The sequence below is a fragment of the Cucumis melo genome, chromosome 4 (assembly GCF_025177605.1).
Source record: "Cucumis melo cultivar AY chromosome 4, USDA_Cmelo_AY_1.0, whole genome shotgun sequence".
Lineage (NCBI taxonomy): Eukaryota > Viridiplantae > Streptophyta > Magnoliopsida > Cucurbitales > Cucurbitaceae > Cucumis > Cucumis melo.
Window position 1 is genome coordinate 27207600 of NC_066860.1, and position 19184 is coordinate 27226783.

General features: G+C 31.9%; 3 protein-coding genes across 3 annotated transcripts; all 3 read right to left on the reverse strand.

Moving 5' to 3' along the window:
- Positions 1-1841: 1841 nt before the first annotated feature.
- LOC103502710 (probable glycosyltransferase At5g03795) lies at positions 1842-4631 on the reverse strand. Its single transcript, XM_008466744.3, has 3 exons — positions 4070-4631; positions 2659-3232; positions 1842-2551 (listed from the first exon to the last, which is right to left on the reverse strand). Exons 1-3 carry the CDS (start codon positions 4407-4409, stop codon positions 2062-2064), a joined length of 1404 nt encoding a protein of 467 aa, XP_008464966.1. The 5' UTR covers positions 4410-4631; the 3' UTR covers positions 1842-2061.
- Positions 4632-8186: 3555 nt separating this feature from the next.
- Positions 8187-14227, reverse strand: LOC103502709 (WD repeat-containing protein 55). Its single transcript, XM_008466741.3, has 16 exons — positions 13963-14227; positions 13453-13705; positions 13334-13366; positions 13056-13120; positions 12862-12949; positions 12693-12765; positions 12473-12579; positions 11667-11709; positions 11438-11494; positions 10655-10731; positions 10427-10475; positions 10286-10332; positions 10103-10176; positions 9850-9905; positions 8891-8976; positions 8187-8489 (listed from the first exon to the last, which is right to left on the reverse strand). Exons 2-16 carry the CDS (start codon positions 13545-13547, stop codon positions 8480-8482), a joined length of 960 nt encoding a protein of 319 aa, XP_008464963.1. The 5' UTR covers positions 13548-13705; positions 13963-14227; the 3' UTR covers positions 8187-8479.
- A 1306-nt stretch (positions 14228-15533) lies between these two features.
- On the reverse strand, positions 15534-18742 carry LOC103502708 (tubulin alpha-5 chain-like). Its single transcript, XM_008466740.3, has 5 exons — positions 18301-18742; positions 17376-17590; positions 17086-17285; positions 16333-16841; positions 15534-16076 (listed from the first exon to the last, which is right to left on the reverse strand). Exons 1-5 carry the CDS (start codon positions 18411-18413, stop codon positions 15764-15766), a joined length of 1350 nt encoding a protein of 449 aa, XP_008464962.1. The 5' UTR covers positions 18414-18742; the 3' UTR covers positions 15534-15763.
- Between the last annotated feature and the right edge of the window lie 442 nt (positions 18743-19184).

A 19184-nucleotide genomic window follows, 5' to 3' on the forward strand; every position in this document is an offset into this window, starting at 1 on the left:
AGACTAAGAGTGAGTAATAAGAAGAAAATTAAAGAAAGTCTAAGTAAAAGTGAATATTCAAATGTTTGCAAGAAAAATTGTTGAAGAGAGTTTTTTATATTTGATAAAAATAAAAGTTACAAAACCTTCTAAATTTATATGAATTAATCTAGAAATTTAATCGATCAAATGAAGAAATAGATTTTTCATGTTTTAACCTTTGTATCTTTCAAAATATTTATAGCTAGGTTAAGAATGATCGTGAGAATGTAACTAAAAGATAATAAATAATTAATATTTTTTTATTTTATTTTAAATAATAATAGCAATTAAATCATTTTAACTTGAATGTATCATAACTAATGTTTTTATTTTATTTTTAATATTTAGTAATAGTTGAATCATTTTAACCTTAATATGTCCTAAGGAATGTTTTTCTGTGAGTGATTTTTTTAGATTACCAACCTACATTAAAATATTCAATAACAACAACTTTTATATTTAAAAACAAAATCTGCTATTGTAAATTTAAGACTAAATGTGTCAAGAAACACATTATTAATTAATTCTAAAACTTCTTAATCAATAAGAATATGAAATATTAACCTAAGCAATAAGCAAGGATGAAGTGAAGAACATAATTAAAATTAGAGAATTATCATTTGAACAAAATGGTTTTAAAATAATTCTCCGTATTAGGTAGTAAGATAAGATAAATTGGTACAAAAATAATAATAATAAAAATGCATGTGTTTTGTCATAATTTTCTTTACAAATAAAATTCAGTTTATACAACAAATTCGTATCATAAAACTCACTAAAAAACAATCATAAATAAATAAATAATTATATATATATATATATATATATATATATTATTGAAAATAAATTGAATATAAAATTGAGATATACCTTAAATCAAAACCATTTGATACAATTCTTCTCTACTTAGCAATAAAACTCTTGGAAATATGTGAAACTGTTTATCCGGAAGAGAAAAATGTGTCATATTCAATTTGTTGTAGAATTTGAAAAGTTAAAGAGAAAAATTTAGAGGGTTTAGAATGTGGAGAGATTTCATTCATTGCTTATAGATAGGGGTGTTCAAAAAACGATTGAAAACCGAAACAAACTGCAATCAAATCAAAATCGAACTAAAACCGAATGCATGTGGTTCAGTTTGGTTTCGTTTAAATTGAAACCACTTCTTATACGGTTCGGTTCGGTTTAAGAAATTAAACTGATTCTAAAACTGAACCGCTTTATTCAAATATAATAATTATATATATATATATATATATATATATATATATATATATATATATATATATATATATATATATATACATACATACATACATACATATACATATAACATAACTAAAAGCAGAAGCTTTCATCTCGGTGTCACTAAGGCATGAGATCCAATAACTAAAGGTGGAACAACATTTATACACTTTGATTTTGATTCTAATATTCATGCATAAGCGATTCAGTTTCAATCCGATTTTATTTATGTATAAGCAGTTCGGTTTCGTATCGGTTTGACATAGGTGAGCGGTTCAGTGTGATTTCAGATGAGATTTTTTTTACATTTTATGGTTCGATGTGGTTTCAGCTTCAAACCGAACCATGAACACCCCTATTTATAGATATAATTATAATATAATAATAATAAGTCTTTTTAATTGGCTTCAATGGTTAGGGGAGAATGCATAATTTAACCTTTGCAATTGCTTATTATTGAGTCATAAAGTAGATCAATATTAATTGAAACCTCCACTTTCAATATGTAACCTACATAGACATGTTTGATTATGAGAATGATTGGAATTTTCAATATGTAGGAGGGATAAGGAAGGTAAAAAAAATATTCTTTCGGATCTCTCCTTTTAATATAGTAAAGATTTGATAAACTTAGTATTAAATTAATTACATGAACAAATAAAAATATCACACGCAAATGTTTAGAACCAGTACCTACAACAATGTAGGGAAAAAAAATATATACAAAACTTCGAATGCAAGAGTTGGAGCCAAAGAATCTCATTCACCTTGCCAAAGATCAATTGTTCATCATCACTAATCCAGTAATGGAAGTCGAACCGAAGTTCTTCGAAGCCATAACTGATACATAACCATATGAAAAGTATCATAATCAACCGGAGAAGAATGCCATTTAAAGTGTCTACGCACTTTCAATACATTACTTTGCAATCTTGCATACTGCTCATCATTGATTCCCTTGAGGATTTCCTTTAACCTCGGGATATCTGATGTCGTTACAACAACCGAAAAGCTCTTCCAATTCAAGATATCACCAAAGGGGAGGTCATAGTAGTTGGCAATGATCACTGGAACGCATCCATAAAAGATAGAATCTCCAACTCGGGCAGTGTTTACTTCGAAGCCTTTGACATGAAGGCAGAACTTGCTTCTGAGTAGTTCATCAGCATAAGGTGTCTTAAGACGACCCGAATAAGCAAAGATTTCTGAATCCTTACCCCACACTTGAATAAGCGCTTGACGTGTCGGGGAGTTCATTGCTCCTGCAAAAAACGCCAACCTCGTCCTAAAAGAACGAATAATTAATCATCACCTCACATTGACATTACATTCACATCAATAAACTAACTATTAAACCAAAGGAAGATCCATCACTATTATCCATAAACTCACCTCTTTGAAGAAGCAAGATTTGGAGGTTCATCTTTCCTAGGCCAGATTTGAGGCAGAGCTGCATCCTTATGGGAAATATAGCCCGTTAAGAAGTAGCTAGAAGAGCAAACAACTTGGACAATGCTTGACTTAGCTTCACTTGATTTATCCATAGCGGATCGTCCAACCGAATGGCACGCAACATAGAAATGATCCGCCCCACCCGTTCTATTCCAATATGGATACTTGTGGCTAACATCGAAGATGTAATCTCGAATGAAGTTGGGGATACCGCTAACACTAACCCGACGGTCATTGCGGAGGCCAGTGATCGAGAACGGAAGGAAAAAGAAGTCGGCCTCCTTGGGATCATTTGTGATGAAATGGCTTTTGAAGAGAGATTTCTTGAAGTAACTCTCACTAGCATAGTTGCCATGGGGCTCAAAGTCCTCTGGCAACAAAGAACGTGCAAAGGGATCGCTTCTTTTGTGAGGATAAACATAGATCTTGAAGCTTTTGTTCATTTCTTTGTAGTCTTCAAGAAATAACTCTTCATCATGGAACACTCCCTCGGTTTGTTCATGACTTCCCCTTCCTAAAACACACACAAGCAGGGCATCCATTAAGGCAAGTTAGGAAAGTGATTGTACCGTAGAAGGAGGAGAAAACAGAGGAAGCTCAACTCAAAACCATTAATAATTTGAATAGATGATCAAACATACATCAACCTATTAACTGAACAATTCAACTATACAAATCATTTTCCTCCTCGTCAATGAATATCATCCATTATTGAGTTGCAAATGGACGATTAAAGTCTTCTTTAGTAACTATTTTCAATTATGATAGTTTGTTTTGAAGATTATTTTTCTCTCAATTTTTTATGATGATTTGCATCTTTCTTACCAAAGTTGTATTATTTGGTAACTTCTAAAAAACAAAAACAAACTTCTTATTTTTCCTGTCTTCAAATTTTAGCTTAATTTTTTAAAACATGTACAAAATAGATAACAAATGAGAAAGAGGTGGAAAGAGATGTTCAAGAGCTCAAGTTTCAAAAATTAAAATCTAAAAACCAAACCGTTATCAAATTAGTCCAAATTTGTAGATTTAGCAATGATTCAACGTACATATTTCCTTTCGCCTACAATTCTAGGTAACCAAACAAACTGGAAGAAAATCACAACTCTAAACTCATTTACCCACCTCATATTAGCAAAAGGGAGTCTAACCCAGCTGCCATCAATAACATGGACCTCAAAATTTAGAGATTCAACCCACCCAGCCATATGAAAAATAAATAGAAAAAATAAAGAACCCCACATCAAAATCCAAAACCTATAACATTAATCAATCAACCATTCAGTACAAAAGTCATACAGATAATTCCCATTTCCTCCATTGAAAAGAAGAAGAAGAAAAAGGGTTTTACCAAATGAGGGAAGAGGAGAAAAGGGTTGAGTCTGAATCTGAGGCAGAGGGGGACCGCCATTGTCGTCCTGTAAACTGATCTTCTGAGAAACCCGAAGAGTTGTAATGGAAAGATTAAGGGAAGAAACGGGGCGAGAAGAGGAATCAGGGAAATGAGAAGGGATTTGGGAGGGGAAATGATTAGGAGTAGAAGTGGAAGAGATGTAGAAGAGAATGAAGATGGAGGAATTGAGAGCTAAACAAGTGGGGATGAAGAAAAGGCCACGAAACCAGTTGGAAGAAGAAGTAGAAGAAGAAGTGGAGGAGGAGAAGGACCTCCATGGAAGTGGAGATTGAGGCATGGAGGAAACAGAGAAATGAAGGAATTAGGAATGGTTTGTTGTAAAGAATGGGCAAATTTGGTAGCAAAGACGAAACCCATTTCTTCAAATAACAAAATTTCAAAGTGAAGAAAGGTCAAAGAAGAGGGGTTCTGATTGTGGAATTTTCAATTCCATGGGGATGATGAGAGAGAGAGAGAGAAAGAGAGCAACAGTTAGAATCTGTTTCTGTCCAAACTCATGTTGCCTTTTCTTTTGGGATTTTAATATTGTGTAGCTCTCTTTGTCTTAATATTAAATATCTTTTTCTTTTACTTTTACTTTTTATTTTCAATATTTTTTATCCAAAAATTTCTTTTTCCCAATAAAACTTCGTTTACAACTCTGCATCTAAACACAAACTTTATAACTCTAACATATTAATTCATACTTTATAACTTAACACAGTATTTCATACATCTTCTTAATCTTAAAATTTGAGTTTGATTTCAATTTTATTTTTAGAAACGAGTTAAATTTCAATTTAGTTCTTAAATTTTAAAATGTTTCATTTTATAAATAATTAAATCTGGCTATTTTTCATCACCGTTAAAATTGATTTTAAAATTAAGTGTTTTACATTAATTAATAGACATTAATGTCAAAATTGAAAGTGAACAATTTGTAAAAAAGAACGAGATTAAAATTCTAAATTTTGAAAAATAACTCAAAATTTTAAGAGTAAAAAGTGTAATATTTTAAAGGAGATTTTTCAATAATTATAGTAAAAATATAAACTATTTACACTTTATGGCAAAAGAATATATACTAAAAAGACAAATTCCTCACACTTCATTGTGCCAATAGTTTGTCTATTTTACCATTTTTTTTACAGTTTTCTTATTTAAACTATAGGACCTAAATTGAAATCAAGTTCAGAACCTACGAACTAAAATTGCAACATTTCGTAATGTACAAATCAAATAAAAACTAGATTTTTTTCCTTTTTCATTACTAGTCATGAAACATAGCAAATTTTATAGTTTTAATTAAACTAATTATAATGGGTAGAAGTTTTAAAAATAATAATCAAATATATAGCAAATTTTTTTTTAAAATTACAAATTTAGTAAATTTCATCCGTGACATCATTGTATCCTATTTCCAAAAGTCACATCCCGTCAATATCATGTATTTATTTTTAAAATATGTTACACACACGTTATTATGTATTTATTTTTAAAATATGTTACACACACGTTATTGACGGTGTGGTTGACGAGACATTTTTTGTATTTTACACGATGAGTCTTTGGGTATTCTTTAGGCTTCCAAGTGAAATCAATGAAGATCTGAATCATTCTATTTTTTATTCGGTTGATTTTTAATCCACAAACTTTTTAATACATCTTAAATATTAGTTTGGTTCATATTTTATAAATACAAAAATATATTATATTTTATTTTATTATTATTTTTATAAATGGTAAAATATACGTTACTATCTTTCTAATTCATGAAATTTGAAAAACATTACATTTATGATTTATTGGAAATACTCATTTAAGTAGACTCAAGTGAAATGAGATCATAATATAATACAAAATTACTATATTAATTAACCCAATTTTGTTAGTTCATAAGAATCTATGGGAGAAGTTTAGAACACTCGTGGAAGAGAGCTTAGACACAACTCAGTAGGACTCGAGAGGTAAGCTCAAGAGAAGCTAAAAAAACCAGAAGAGAGTTCAAAAGGAGTACTCATGAAGAAGAGCTTAAACAGCTAAGTGGGACTCGTGAGGTCTCAAAAGAAGTAAGTTCATCTGAATTCTGGACAGACAATAACCATAGAGAAAACACTGATAATTTGGATCGGTGTATCTTGTTAAATTTAACAATGGTTTTTTTACGATTTATAAAATCTAACATGTATTTAATTAAATTTAATAGTGGTTTTTCTAATAAAATTTAATAATTATATTTTTTAGTACAACGACGTTAGGGATGAGAAATTGAACCTTCCACCCCTCTTAAGATGTAAGATGACATATTATATCAATTAACACTGAACTAAGCTAACTTGATAATAATACATGATTTTTCAATATTTAATAATTGATGATGGGTTAACTTTAATACAAAGAGTTGTTCATTTCTTTTTAAAATATAAAAATCAGAAACTTGGAGTTTGGTTTTGAAGGTTTCGCTTTTAAATAATGTTTATATTACTTTTAGAGTTGTACTAATTCACAATGATTAATCTGAGTTGGACTCGATGCAAATTAAGAATTGAGCAACCAACTTCATATAATCATATTTTTATAATAATCAATCACATAATTTTTTATATAATCATATTATAATAATTGAAGACAGTAAACTTCGTATCAGATTGATTATCTAAATTTACTATAAACTTAATTTTTTAATATAATCGATTAATTTAGCTTTTTCCTTAAAATCCCGACCAATATTAATTCAGGATTCTACACTAATTTTTTTTGAAATAGTTTGTTAATTTTATTTTATCAATTTGCTTATTTATGGATGGTGCACATGGAATCAAAAGGATTTTACGTGAAATTGTAAAACTTCATATATAATTTTCTTTAAGGTATGTTAATTTTAATAAAAAGAACAGGTAATAATGAAGTCAACATTGTATGTCAGCATTTAAACTTTTAATTAATTGTTAATATTAAAAACGGTGACGTTGCAGTCCATGTGAGTGTTTAATAATTAATATTTTAATGTAAGAGGGTAAATAAAATTAATTTAAGAAAGGAATTAGGTGACAAGTTGGGACTTTTTATTTTTGTTGTTGACTCAATCAATAATTAGAGATCTGTTTTTGGGACTTGGAGGCTGCTTCTCCATTTACCCATCATTGTTTACTTGGGCAGCCTTAAACTATTGTGCCTCAATGCTTGTTTTGACGCATTTCACCGCTATTTAAAATAACTTTTGAACTGAAAAAAACGAGTACATAAATTAATTTGATTTAATATACACTAGAAATCAACTTTTATAAAAATAAGTTTTTGAGTGGTTAATGGTATATATCTTCTATAACTTTTTAAATTACAAAAAAGTCATCAATAAACTCTGTCTCATTTTCATTCGACGAATTCAATTTAAGTTCAGAATGCTAGAATTCTTAAATATTATACTTTTTATATAATATAGATATATATATATAAATAATATCAATATCAAAAGAGAGCTTAATGATAAAATTGTCTTCTAACTCATTATATTTAGGTTCTCGTCATCCATTTACACTTACTCAATTTATTTTTATCGACAAAATTTCTAAATCTGCTACTTCTCATCACCTACTATGTTGTTATAGCTACCACTAACCATTTATGACGAAACCTTCGACAACCACCTCTAGTTCGTAGTGAAAACTTTGCACAACAACCTTTAGTGATCATCAATACTAGTAGACACTCTAGTGACCACCCACGCCAACCACCTTTGGTCAACACTATCGAAAAGCAAAATTCTGCTGACCATCACAATCTCCTATACTATTTTCAAGTGCCAAAGTGTAAATTCAAACCCTAACAATGGAGGCAGATGCTTCGAGGTATACACAAGCAAAATTCACTAATGAAAAACATTCATTTAAATTTCTTACGATAATATTGTTACAGAAAAGCTTTGTCCTTAACTTTTGTTGGCCCAAAACGCATCGTTCCATTTGTTCGGAGCAATAAATAGAAATTGCAATTTGCGAAAAAACAAAAAAGCAACCAAATCACGGAGAAATGCTTCCGAATGTCAAAGTTTGAACTAAACAATAGTAATACCAAATTCAAATAAAGCACTTCAATTGGATATCTTTTAAAAGATTCTAGGAGAAAATCAACAATCACTTGTTTGGCACCATCTCGAAAAAACACATCATAATTATTTGTCTGCTTTGAGATCATATAAATTGATGCTATCCTAAATGAGAATGAGAATATGGCAAAACTTTGTAAAAAAATAATGTCTTTAGAGTTTAACATGTTATGAGGCTAAACCCTAAACCCTAAATATAGTACAAAATGACAATTTGTTCTCATTACTATTTGTTTGGTCCTTTTCCTCGGATCTTTTTTCTTCTAGTCCTCCCTGTAAATAGCAGAAAATTGTAGTAAAAAACATAAGCCAACAAGAAAAGAAGATATAACCAACAGACTATAAACATCACACGCACATCTTTTTTAGAATATATCCATTTACACCCCTAAGCCAAGGGGTTGAATAATTTAAATTCTAAACTAATTTTTATATCATTTTGTTCAACAAACGTTATGTGAAATTTATAATTTGTGTGAAAATCTCTCAATAGGAAAAGCAAAATGGAGAGAAAACCCAATCAACTATCAATTTACTTGGTTCATTTCACTAGAATTAAGTCTTAATTTCTTCTATTAGCAATTTGAAGCAACCACCTATACCAAGCAAAATCTTTTTAATCCAAACTGTGATATAAATTTAAATCCAAATCAAAATCCAAATGTGAGGCTTACGTGAAAGTAAAACTATTGACACTTGCACTTGCTTCTACTGTAGTCGGGGCATTTCCAGAACTTTGCAATAAATCCATATCCCACAGCTGCGCAAACAATAACACAGAGATGGAGGTTTTATAAATCATAAAAATTAAAAATGAAAATACCCTTTTCTATGAGAAACAAAGAATATCTTAAAAAAACAGCCCACGGCCTCAACAAAACAACTTCGAGGACAAGGGGATAAGCCATCCCCACAATGTCAACAAAAATAATTGTTAACATAGATGAATTGGGCCGACTTACACATCTTGAATAATTTTTCTGGACAACAACTACAACACATGACATTAGTATCTAGATTGGGATAATGATAGGCCTTGCCTATTTAATACTCAATTAGAGGAAACGAGTTTCGAGGGTTTCTCACCTCTCCCAATTCTCCTAAGAGGACTCTCTCAACAGAAATCAGCTAAAAAAAAGAAAAGATAACCCTCATACAAGTCCTTCAACTGTGTACTCTAGCCTCTCTGCCATTGTAACAAATTCACCTTTGTGGCCCCCACTTCACAACTTGTTTGTTTGTTTATGATTCGTTTTTCCTTTATATAAATATATAGACACACGTATATATGAGAAACCATACTTTCACTAAAATTAACTGAAGAACAATGGCAACAAAAGTTTTGGTCCGGTTAGTATGTTTTTTTTATACCAGTGTATTGGTCAGCTAACACACACCTCAATTAATCTCAATGGACAACTTATTTGACCCTACAACATTTGGATATCAAGAAAACTCATAAGAAATTGATTCCTAAGTAGGTAGTTACCATGGATTGAACCCATGACTTCTTGGTCATTTATTGAGACTATGTCTCCATAGGCCAGCCCATGATGGTTTGGACTGATAGTTCAATTGGGATTGAACCTAAAAATGAGCTGACCAAAACAGTTGGGGGGGGGGGGGGACCTACCTTTATCATGTAATCATGTGAAATACTGCCGAGAAACTTTCTGTCATGGGAGAAAGCTACAAGATAAGACAAATTTGTTAAAATATTATGCTAAACATGAATAGAAAAACAAACTAAAGAAAAGTAGCTAATTAAGACCAAAAAGAGCTCAAATGATATGCCTAACAGTCAAAGAAACTCAGGTCTTCAACTCATTGATAAAATGAATACAAGTTGGTTACTTAATATCAGCCAAAATGGAAAAATATCTTACCAAGACGCTCCACAGGGTAGTCAGAGTGTTCTGCAATTGGTTGAATTACTCTATTGGGCAATATACCTACCAGACTAACGAAAATAACACACAAATAAGTGAACTATAATACAGAGAAGATAAAACACATGCTCTTCTGTATGTGGACCAAAATAGGATTGCATCTACTTATCAAATTCTCACCTGATGAGTCCACTCTCAGATGCAACAATGACCCGGTCTTCATCAAGCTAAAAGGAAGGAAAGAACTGGTATGGTAATTGAAATTTTCCTTAAAAGATATTAAAAAATGACAATACTACTAGACCTTACATAAGCTCTTACCTTTAGCAATGCATTCACAGGATTTTGAGAGGCATCAACAAAGCGATCACTGAAGAAGAACAAAGTTAAAACAAAAGAAATGAGAAACAAATCAATAAAGAAAAAAAAAAAGGAAATTGGCACCAATATAATTAATACATCCAATCACAAGAATGAATTCCTGATTTCATTAAAATGATCAAACCAATACATCATACATATTCAAGAAAAAAAAACATATATGTACACCTGCAGTCCTGGAAGAAACCCCATGAATACAGTAATAGAGTTCCATTTTGTGATCCACAGATGACTTTGCGTCCATTCTGACCACATACAGAAAGAAAAACCATAAAAGAAATAAGAAAAAGTGAGAAAGTTAAAATAACATGTTATTTATGATATGGGGAATAAATATTTATTCGCACTCAGTTAGCAAATTCTTCTTGGCAGTTCAGATACTTCCCCAACACATGAAGTGTTGAAGAATTTTTTAAAATTAATTTTTCCCTCTTTAATCTCCTTGGGTAAAATGTGGAGGGGCGATGAGGAAGTCAGAATACTTCAAGTTAGGGGGGATAAAAATAATAAAAATACAGTTTGAGCAAGAATTCTTTGCTTGCATTTAATCTTTACATTAGAGAAACAAAATTGCCATATAATTGAGGCCCAAAAATATTTTTAAAAGATAACAAAGTATACTCTTAAACAGATTGGTTTGTCATATTTGAATCTGAGTTTAAAAAAGTTTCAAAAAAATTTGCAAAAGATGGGGTGAGAAATAAGATATCAACAAGCCCCAATGACTATCTTTTTTTCTTCTTCTTTTTTTTTTTTTTTTTTTTTTCTAAATAAGAAACAATTTATGAAATCATACAAAAGACTTCTCCAATTGAACATAAGAGAACTGGAGCTATAGAAAAAAAAAAGCTTAAACAATCTACACCATCAGAATGAAAATAACAGCTTTCAGAAGCAAATATGTAAATGTTTGTCAAGAATATGATCAATCTCTATCATATGTGAATCTACCTTCATGGTAACAACAGATAGTAGTTCTTCTTCTGAAAACTCAGATCGAGCATGGATCTGCATTTAAATAGGACCAATCTACGTGAGATGCAAAAGAGATTGTTTTAACAAACTTCTGAAAAGTCAAAGCAAGTTTAAATCCGCATCAAAATAGCACATAAAATGAAAATTGAAAACAGTAAACATTGTTATCACACAAATTACATCATAAAAACTTGGAATGGCTAACCTTGTTTCTTCTAAGATTCCATACAGATAGAGACCCATCTCCACTTCAAAACCAAGAGAAAAAACAAAATGTTAAAAAAGGCAATAAAATCAAAGAAGCAAGTTTTGACAACATTATTGGCCTAATTTGTTAATATAATTCATGATGCAGCCAATTTCTCGTCTAAATTCTTCAAATGGAAAAGAGGGTAGAATCAAGTAGATGACTAATAGGAATTCATAAAGTCGATTCTTGAATCGTCATAAATTTACGTAAGAACTGTGTAGATAAGAAACAAGATTTTTTGTTCCTAACTTTAAGTGATCTCAAACCTATATAAATTTACAAAATCACTGTCATACCCAGCAATTTATAAACTTAGAGGTGCACTAAACCACAACAGCCCACAAGGCCTAAGTCTGAGGCACTAAAAAACATTACTTATGGGCACACAACAGAAAATATAAATAATTTATGAATATACAAAGAAAAGTAGTATTATGAATAAAAGAAATGAAAATTTAATGAGTAGAGCTTTCAGGAAAAGATGAATATGTTTTAAGAACATTCATGAGTTTCTAAGTTAAAGAGAGAGAAAGAAAGAAATTGCATTGCTAAGGCCCACAACTTCAACACGCTTTGGCTTCATTAAGGGAGTCTGGCTTTGAAGCAAGGCACAAGGACAGCGCCAAGGCGTGTGCCTCAACGCTAACCATACTTCAGTCTAGGGTCTACCAAAAAATGATTCAAGTTTAACAAACTTCAGAAATCTTCTAGAATTTAAGATAATAAAATTGAAATCAAATAGTAATTACTGCAAGGATTACCTTGTTGCCAAAAGCTTTGTGGAATCAGATGAATAGGTCATATCTGAAATATAATCTTCATGGGCTTTGAAAGAACTGCAGCAAGAACGTTGTCTGGTATCCCATACCTTGAAAGATACATCAGTCTTTAATTTTGTGGACTTTCAATATCCATTAAATCTCCAAAGCATAGAGGTAACATAAAATTAGAAAACAGAAAAAACAGTGACAATAAAAGAACCTTGATGGCACCATTGTCATCCCCTGAAGCAATTGTTTCCGAGGTTATGTTGATCAGTTTACTGACTGCTTCACTGTAGAACAAAGTGGACAATCATATTACTCAATCTTACATTTCATTGCATATGCGTGAAAATGGACAAACTGAAAACAGAAGGAAAGGAATATACTCATGTGCATCTTCAAGACGAGCAATAACAGAACCAGTCTCCACGTCTGTAGAGAGAATGGAATGGTCTGAGGAACCTGTCAAAATTGCTGTTATACAGACAACAACCCAATCATTTAAAGGTTGAAAACACCAATAATTTCTTGCCAAAGGAAGCAAAAAATAAAAAACAAGCAAAAAAAGAAAAAGCTATACCACGCCCATCATTGATGAATCTAACAGCTCTGCAAGATTTGACATGCGCTCGAACTTTAAAAAGCCTAAAATAGACAGAAAAGTTCAAACGAGCATGAGTAGAGTATAAACTACTTATAACTGTAGGTTAGAGGAGTTCAAATAAACTTGTGCAAGATGAAAAAGTTCTCTCTTGTTAAAAAAAAAAAAAAAGAAACTATTTATACTGTAGGTTACAGGAGTTCAAATAAATTTGTGCGAAGTGCATATGGGGGGAAGAAAACCAACGATTACCATACTTTTGGGGTAAAGCATTTGCATCATAACGGTACCTGCAAAGACGAACGTAGAATTTGACAAGTGATTGAAGAAACGCAAATGAAATCAAATAAAATAGAAAACATGAAAGGGAAAGTACAAGTGGAGATTGCCCCCGATCACACCAGCTGCAACCAATTGATCGGATGGATGGAAGTCCAAGTCGAAAGGAATGTCTGCAAGGTTTATTTCCATGCCTACGTCTAACACTCTGGTCGTATCAACACAATGGGAAGTCCGTACCAACTACCAAGAGAGCGTTACTCCCTGCTTGGAGCCTCTAAAGTTCAAAGGCAAGCGACACAGCTGAGGCTATGAGAGGCCGATATAGAGTATAATTCGACAACAAAAATCTGACATGAAAATCACAACAACATTTGTATAAGACGAAAAACTCACAGTGAGAATATATAGAGAATTTCTGAGAAAGAAAGCGAGAAGCTATGGATGAAACGAGCTGTTAGAATTCAGCGATGGATGTTCTAATCAGAAGCTCGTTAAAACCAACTATAATCTACAAATCAGAACTTATGCATTTTGTCATCAAATGAGCTGAAGTGTGAGTCATTCAAGGGATAAAAGAAAACCTAAATGAAGATTGAGACAATACCAGCAACAATTAGGAGGACGGCGAGGGAAATCAGGAGGAGCAAGTGAGAGGGGGAGGGGGAGGGAGAGGGAGAGGGAGAGGAAGAGGAGAAGAAACAGTACTACGTATAACGTAGGGTTTTTCTTTTTCCCTTCTCTTCTTTCCTCGAGGTTTTTGGAAATAAACAATTTTAACTTACCATTATCTTGAGTTTTTGCTTTCATAAAAATAATAAATAAGTGAATAAAGTTTCACTTTCATTCTTCTATGTGAAATTATTTTAAGCCACAATGCGTATAAATGTTTTTAGATTTAACGAAAGGATTAAGTTAAATAAGTTCTTCGCTTATTATATATTTTTAAATATAATAAAATAAATTAAAATACTTAATAATTCTATTAAAATAATAAACTTTTATTATATGAAATTTTGTGGTATTTTATAAATATTCTCCAAAATTTATCATTTATTAAATATTTCATTTTCTTACCATTCCATATATAACTTAATTAAAGTTTTAAAATAATATTTAAAATATAACAATAATTGAAACTATTTATAAAATCTACTGCGTTCTTCTTTTGCTGTGTTTTGTAAAGGTTTTTTCTTTTTCTATTCATTAAAATTTCTCATTTAGTTAACTTTCTAAATAAACTTAAATACAAATATTTGACATATATAAATGTTTTGTTTTCTTAAAATTAATATTTGATGTCATAAGAAAAACAGTAGTACATAATTTTTTTTAATTACCCCCCTGGGTCAAATATTTCTCCTTCTCCTTCTTTTTCTTTCTATTACTTCTTTTTGTCAATTTTTCTATTTAGTATTTTATTTCTTTCAACCATGCATAGTTATTTAGAAATTTAAAATGTATTTCACCTTGAATACAAGAACACACAGATTCAATAGGTAACTATTTCTTTCCGAATAATCACAACATATTGATATTAAGTCGTGTTTATTGTACTTAATAATAAATATATGTATTTGAATAATCTTATCTCATCTTGAAAGATATCAACCACCTTTATTTGAAGAAGTGTGACCTATCTACAAATGGTAAAATAAAAATTTATAGAAAAAAAAGGAGTAAAAGAGAAATCAAAATATTATCCAACAAATTATACACATGTATATATAAAATTTAATAGATAGTTGTTTTAAATTACAAACCTACAAATCTATTACAAATATTCATAAGTATAACTAAATTTTGAAATATTTTAAAGTATAGCAAAATAAATAAAAAATATTGAAGTATGATTTGAAACTTTGTAAATATTTCAAACATTTTTACTATCAAAGTTCTAACTATGTTCAAATGTGATATCTTTATTAGTATACGTTCGAAATTTAGACATTCTCAGATCCTTCAAAATCTCTCAAAAAGATTAAATCCAAACCCAGCCTTAAGATAAGCGACTCCTATATATTTCTTAAACATGAAATAATTAAATCAAAAGAACATATTGTTATCCAAAGTTACTTAGAAGCTATGCCAAAAACACTTGGCCTTTTTCAATACGAATTGTGGATTCCACGAGGTGAAAATCCGAGAACGTTTCGAAGGGAACTCCTCGGAAAGATCTTTACAGAAACCTCATCTCCTTATAATAAACTTTGCAAAGTAGTTTCTAAACACTGTAAAATTTCGAAATCAATAGAATGACAGACCCCAGAATCGTACAAAAGAACAGAAACCACACCTTCAAGATATATCACCATGTATGAAACATTGCACAACTTGACTTAACAAGAAACAAACACAAAAACAACGGAAAAAAAAAAGATACACAGGGTATATTATTATTCACGGGTTCAATAATCTTCCCCTTCTTCCTCTTCATCGACATCTTCTGCTCCGACTTCTTCATAGTCCTTTTCTAGCGCAGCGAGATCCTCACGGGCTTCGGAGAATTCACCTTCCTCCATGCCCTCCCCCACATACCAATGGACAAATGCGCGCTTAGCATACATAAGATCAAATTTGTGGTCAATTCTTGAAAATACTTCGGCAACGGCAGTGCTATTGCTTATCATACAGACAGCTCGCTGCACCTTGGCGAGATCGCCCCCAGGAACAACACTTGGAGGCTGATAGTTAATACCGCATTTGAAGCCAGTAGGACACCTGGAAAATTCCCATGGCACAACTTTAATTCATAGCATAACATTTAGAAAATTATGTATGCCCTATGATTTGCAAGAATCTTTTCTAAAGTTAACCAACTAAACTAGCATCCTTTGAGGATGATTACTTCTGGATGTGCATCATACTTTATAGCTTGATTTCAATCATATGCTGAGCCAAATGAATTTTTTAATTTCTGGAGAGTTAATAAGTATAATTGGCTTCATAATTTAACAATACAGAGCAGTTAACTCACCAGTCGACAAATTGAACTGTTCGCTTTGTTTTGATGGTAGCAACAGCAGCATTCACATCCTTGGGTACAACATCTCCTCTATACATCAAACAGCAAGCCATGTACTTTCCATGCCTAGGGTCGCACTTGACCATCATGCTTGAGGGATCAAATACAGCGTTGGTAATTTCAGGGACGGATAGCTGCTCATGGTAAGCTTTTGCAGAAGAAATCACAGGAGCATAAGAAGAGAGCATGAAATGAATACGTGGATAAGGTACAAGGTTAGTTTGAAACTCGGTTATATCCACGTTGATAGCACCATCAAACCGCAAGGAAGTGGTTAAAGAAGAGATGACTTGGGATATCAATCGGTTCAAGTTGGTGTAAGTTGGTCTTTCAATATCCAATGATCTCCTACAGATATCGTAAATGGCTTCATTGTCAAGAAGAACAGCAACATCTGTGTGTTCTAGCAGAGAATGAGTGGAAAGCACACTGTTGTAGGGTTCTACCACAGCAGTAGATACCTGCACACAAAGAAGGTAGCATTTAAATTTAATGGACAGTGAGAATGAGGAAAAATCTGTGGAAAAGAATATATGTCAACTCAGTATTCCTCATCAGAAACAATTTTTTTCCTGATAAGAAACCAACTTTTTAATACGAAAAATCTTGACAAAAGGTCAGCGGCCTTTTGATAGTGTTTTGTCACCATAATTTATGACAAATGTTTGGTGTACAATACCAAAGCCTTTATAATTTGTGTCTTGCCTGTGGAGAAGGATATATGGAAAATCCAAGCTTTGACTTCTTTCCGTAATCCACAGACAAGCGTTCCAAAAGTAATGACCCCAATCCAGATCCAGTTCCACCACCAACAGCATTAAATACTAAGAACCCTTGTAAACCAGTGCAATTGTCGGCTAATTTTCGCACTCGGTCGAGGCATAGATCAACTATTTCCCTGCCCACTAGAATGATGCAATAAAGTAGGCTTAGTAAAGAATGACAATAGTGAAAGGAAACTTTAGAGAAACTTGAAGGAACACAAATACACGTACCTGTATAATGTCCTCTCGCAAAATTATTTGCAGCATCTTCTTTACCAGATATGAGCTGTTCCGGATGGAAAAGCTGTCGGTATGTCCCAGTCCTTACTTCATCGATAACAGTTGGTTCCAGATCCACAAATATTGCTCTAGGAACATGCTTGCCCGAACCAGTTTCGCTGAAAAACGTGTTGAAAGCATCATGTGCAACACCAACCGATGTGTCACTGCAGCATACAGAGGTAACAAATCATCGTTAGAATAAGAGATCATTCACGGCAATTAGCCATACCAATAATTTGGAAGGGAACATAAAATCAAACGACGACTTCTTATGCACTATCAAAGAAACTACATAAAACAAAAGATCCATTCTTAAATTTCATTAAAACCAATATGAATTAATTAATTCAATGAGAAGGTCCTCCAAGAAGACCCCGACAATTCATTTACTCAACATAGACATCACCACAAACTATCTAGCCTTAACAAACACCAAAAACTGGCCATTAGATTTGAAACTCCGGGAGCAAAGGATTACAAAATCAATTGGGTTAACTCGACGCGAATTTTCAATTTGTTATTCCAGTTCTAGAAGGAGATCCATACAGGTACATCCAATTAAAATGAAAATTAAAACCCATTTCCATATTCCTCCTTTGATCTCTCATAAAGACTCAAATCCCTCAACGCATCAAGAGATCGGGAAAAAGCACCCAAAATTCCAAAGAAAAACATAAACGAAACCCAGTCCCACAAATTCAATTCAATTCCACTTACACACACCAATCACTACAAGGGAAATTGAGTCTAATCTATGCAGTCAAAAAAAAGAAAAAGAAAAAGAAAAAGAAAAAGAAAAATCAAGGATCAATACTGATGCATAGGTGAAACCCAGATCAAGAAATCAAGTAAGAACAAAAAGAAAACTACAAACCTGGGCATCAAACCATCGGGCTGAATGCCATGTTCGAGGCAGTAAAGCTCCCAGCAAGAATTACCGACCTGAATTCCAGCTTGACCAATATGAAGACTGATAATCTCCCTCATCCCGAATCAAAATCCAATCTCTCTCAAGGAAGGGAAGGATCGAGAGAAAACAGAGAGAGAAAAAGGAAAAAGAGGAGGGGGGAAGAAGATGCCGCAGAATGAAATTGCCGGCTCGCAGAAAGAAAAATAGAGATAATTGATTGAATAAATAAATCAATTAATCAATTATTAATGTGTAAAAAAAGGGAGATTTTAGAAACGAAAGAAGTTTGTTATTTGTTTTTTAGGTTTAAACTTAAACCAAGTGTCGGTATTGAGTGTGGGGAGACGGTAGTTTTTAGTTTAAGGTCCTTCCATTTTCACCCTCTTTCTTTTTCTTCTATTCTTTCCTCACACGCTCTTCTTGCGCGTCGGAGTTGACTATATATATATATATATATATATATATATATTTTTTTTTTGATTTGATGCAGAATGATTATAGATCAAATTACTATTTTAATCCTCCCCAAAACCCCTATAATTTTGTCATCTTATCTTATAATCCATATCTTACCTTTACCCTTACCTTTTGTATTGAAAACCTCAAAATCCATAATTCAATAATTATTATTGTTACTTAAAAAGTTAGAAGATTTTTATAAAATTTTTGTTGTTGTTGTATTAGAAAAATGCTTAGTTTGACCGTAAATGACCTGGTCTTTTTACCTAGAAATTAGAGGTAGAATCTCCCACTCCCACACATAATTTGAAGGTTTCATTGACATGTCAATATTTTTATCGTTACATAGATTTAGATTTGATATCAACATGATAGGTGGATCAGTATTT

Coding starts and splice junctions, on each gene's coding strand:
- LOC103502708 (XM_008466740.3), bottom strand. CDS start 18,413: ATGAGGGAGATTATCAGTCTTCATATTGGTCAAGCTGGAATTCAGGTC. Junction 17,591..18,300: donor CCCGATGGTTTGATGCCCAG/GTTTGTAGTTTT, acceptor TGTATGCTGCAG/TGACACATCGGTTGGTGTTG. Junction 17,286..17,375: donor TGCGAGAGGACATTATACAG/GTACGTGTATTT, acceptor GCATCATTCTAG/TGGGCAGGGAAATAGTTGAT.
- LOC103502709 (XM_008466741.3), bottom strand. CDS start 13,547: ATGGAAATAAACCTTGCAGACATTCCTTTCGACTTGGACTTCCATCCA. Junction 13,367..13,452: donor ATCGGGGGCAATCTCCACTT/GTACTTTCCCTT, acceptor TCGTCTTTGCAG/GTACCGTTATGATGCAAATG. Junction 8,977..9,849: donor CACATGATTACATGATAAAG/GTAGGTCCCCCC, acceptor TTGTTTGCGCAG/CTGTGGGATATGGATTTATT.
- LOC103502710 (XM_008466744.3), bottom strand. CDS start 4,409: ATGCCTCAATCTCCACTTCCATGGAGGTCCTTCTCCTCCTCCACTTCT. Junction 3,233..4,069: donor TTCTCCTCTTCCCTCATTTG/GTAAAACCCTTT, acceptor TGTGTGTTTTAG/GAAGGGGAAGTCATGAACAA. Junction 2,552..2,658: donor AATCTTGCTTCTTCAAAGAG/GTGAGTTTATGG, acceptor TCGTTCTTTTAG/GACGAGGTTGGCGTTTTTTG.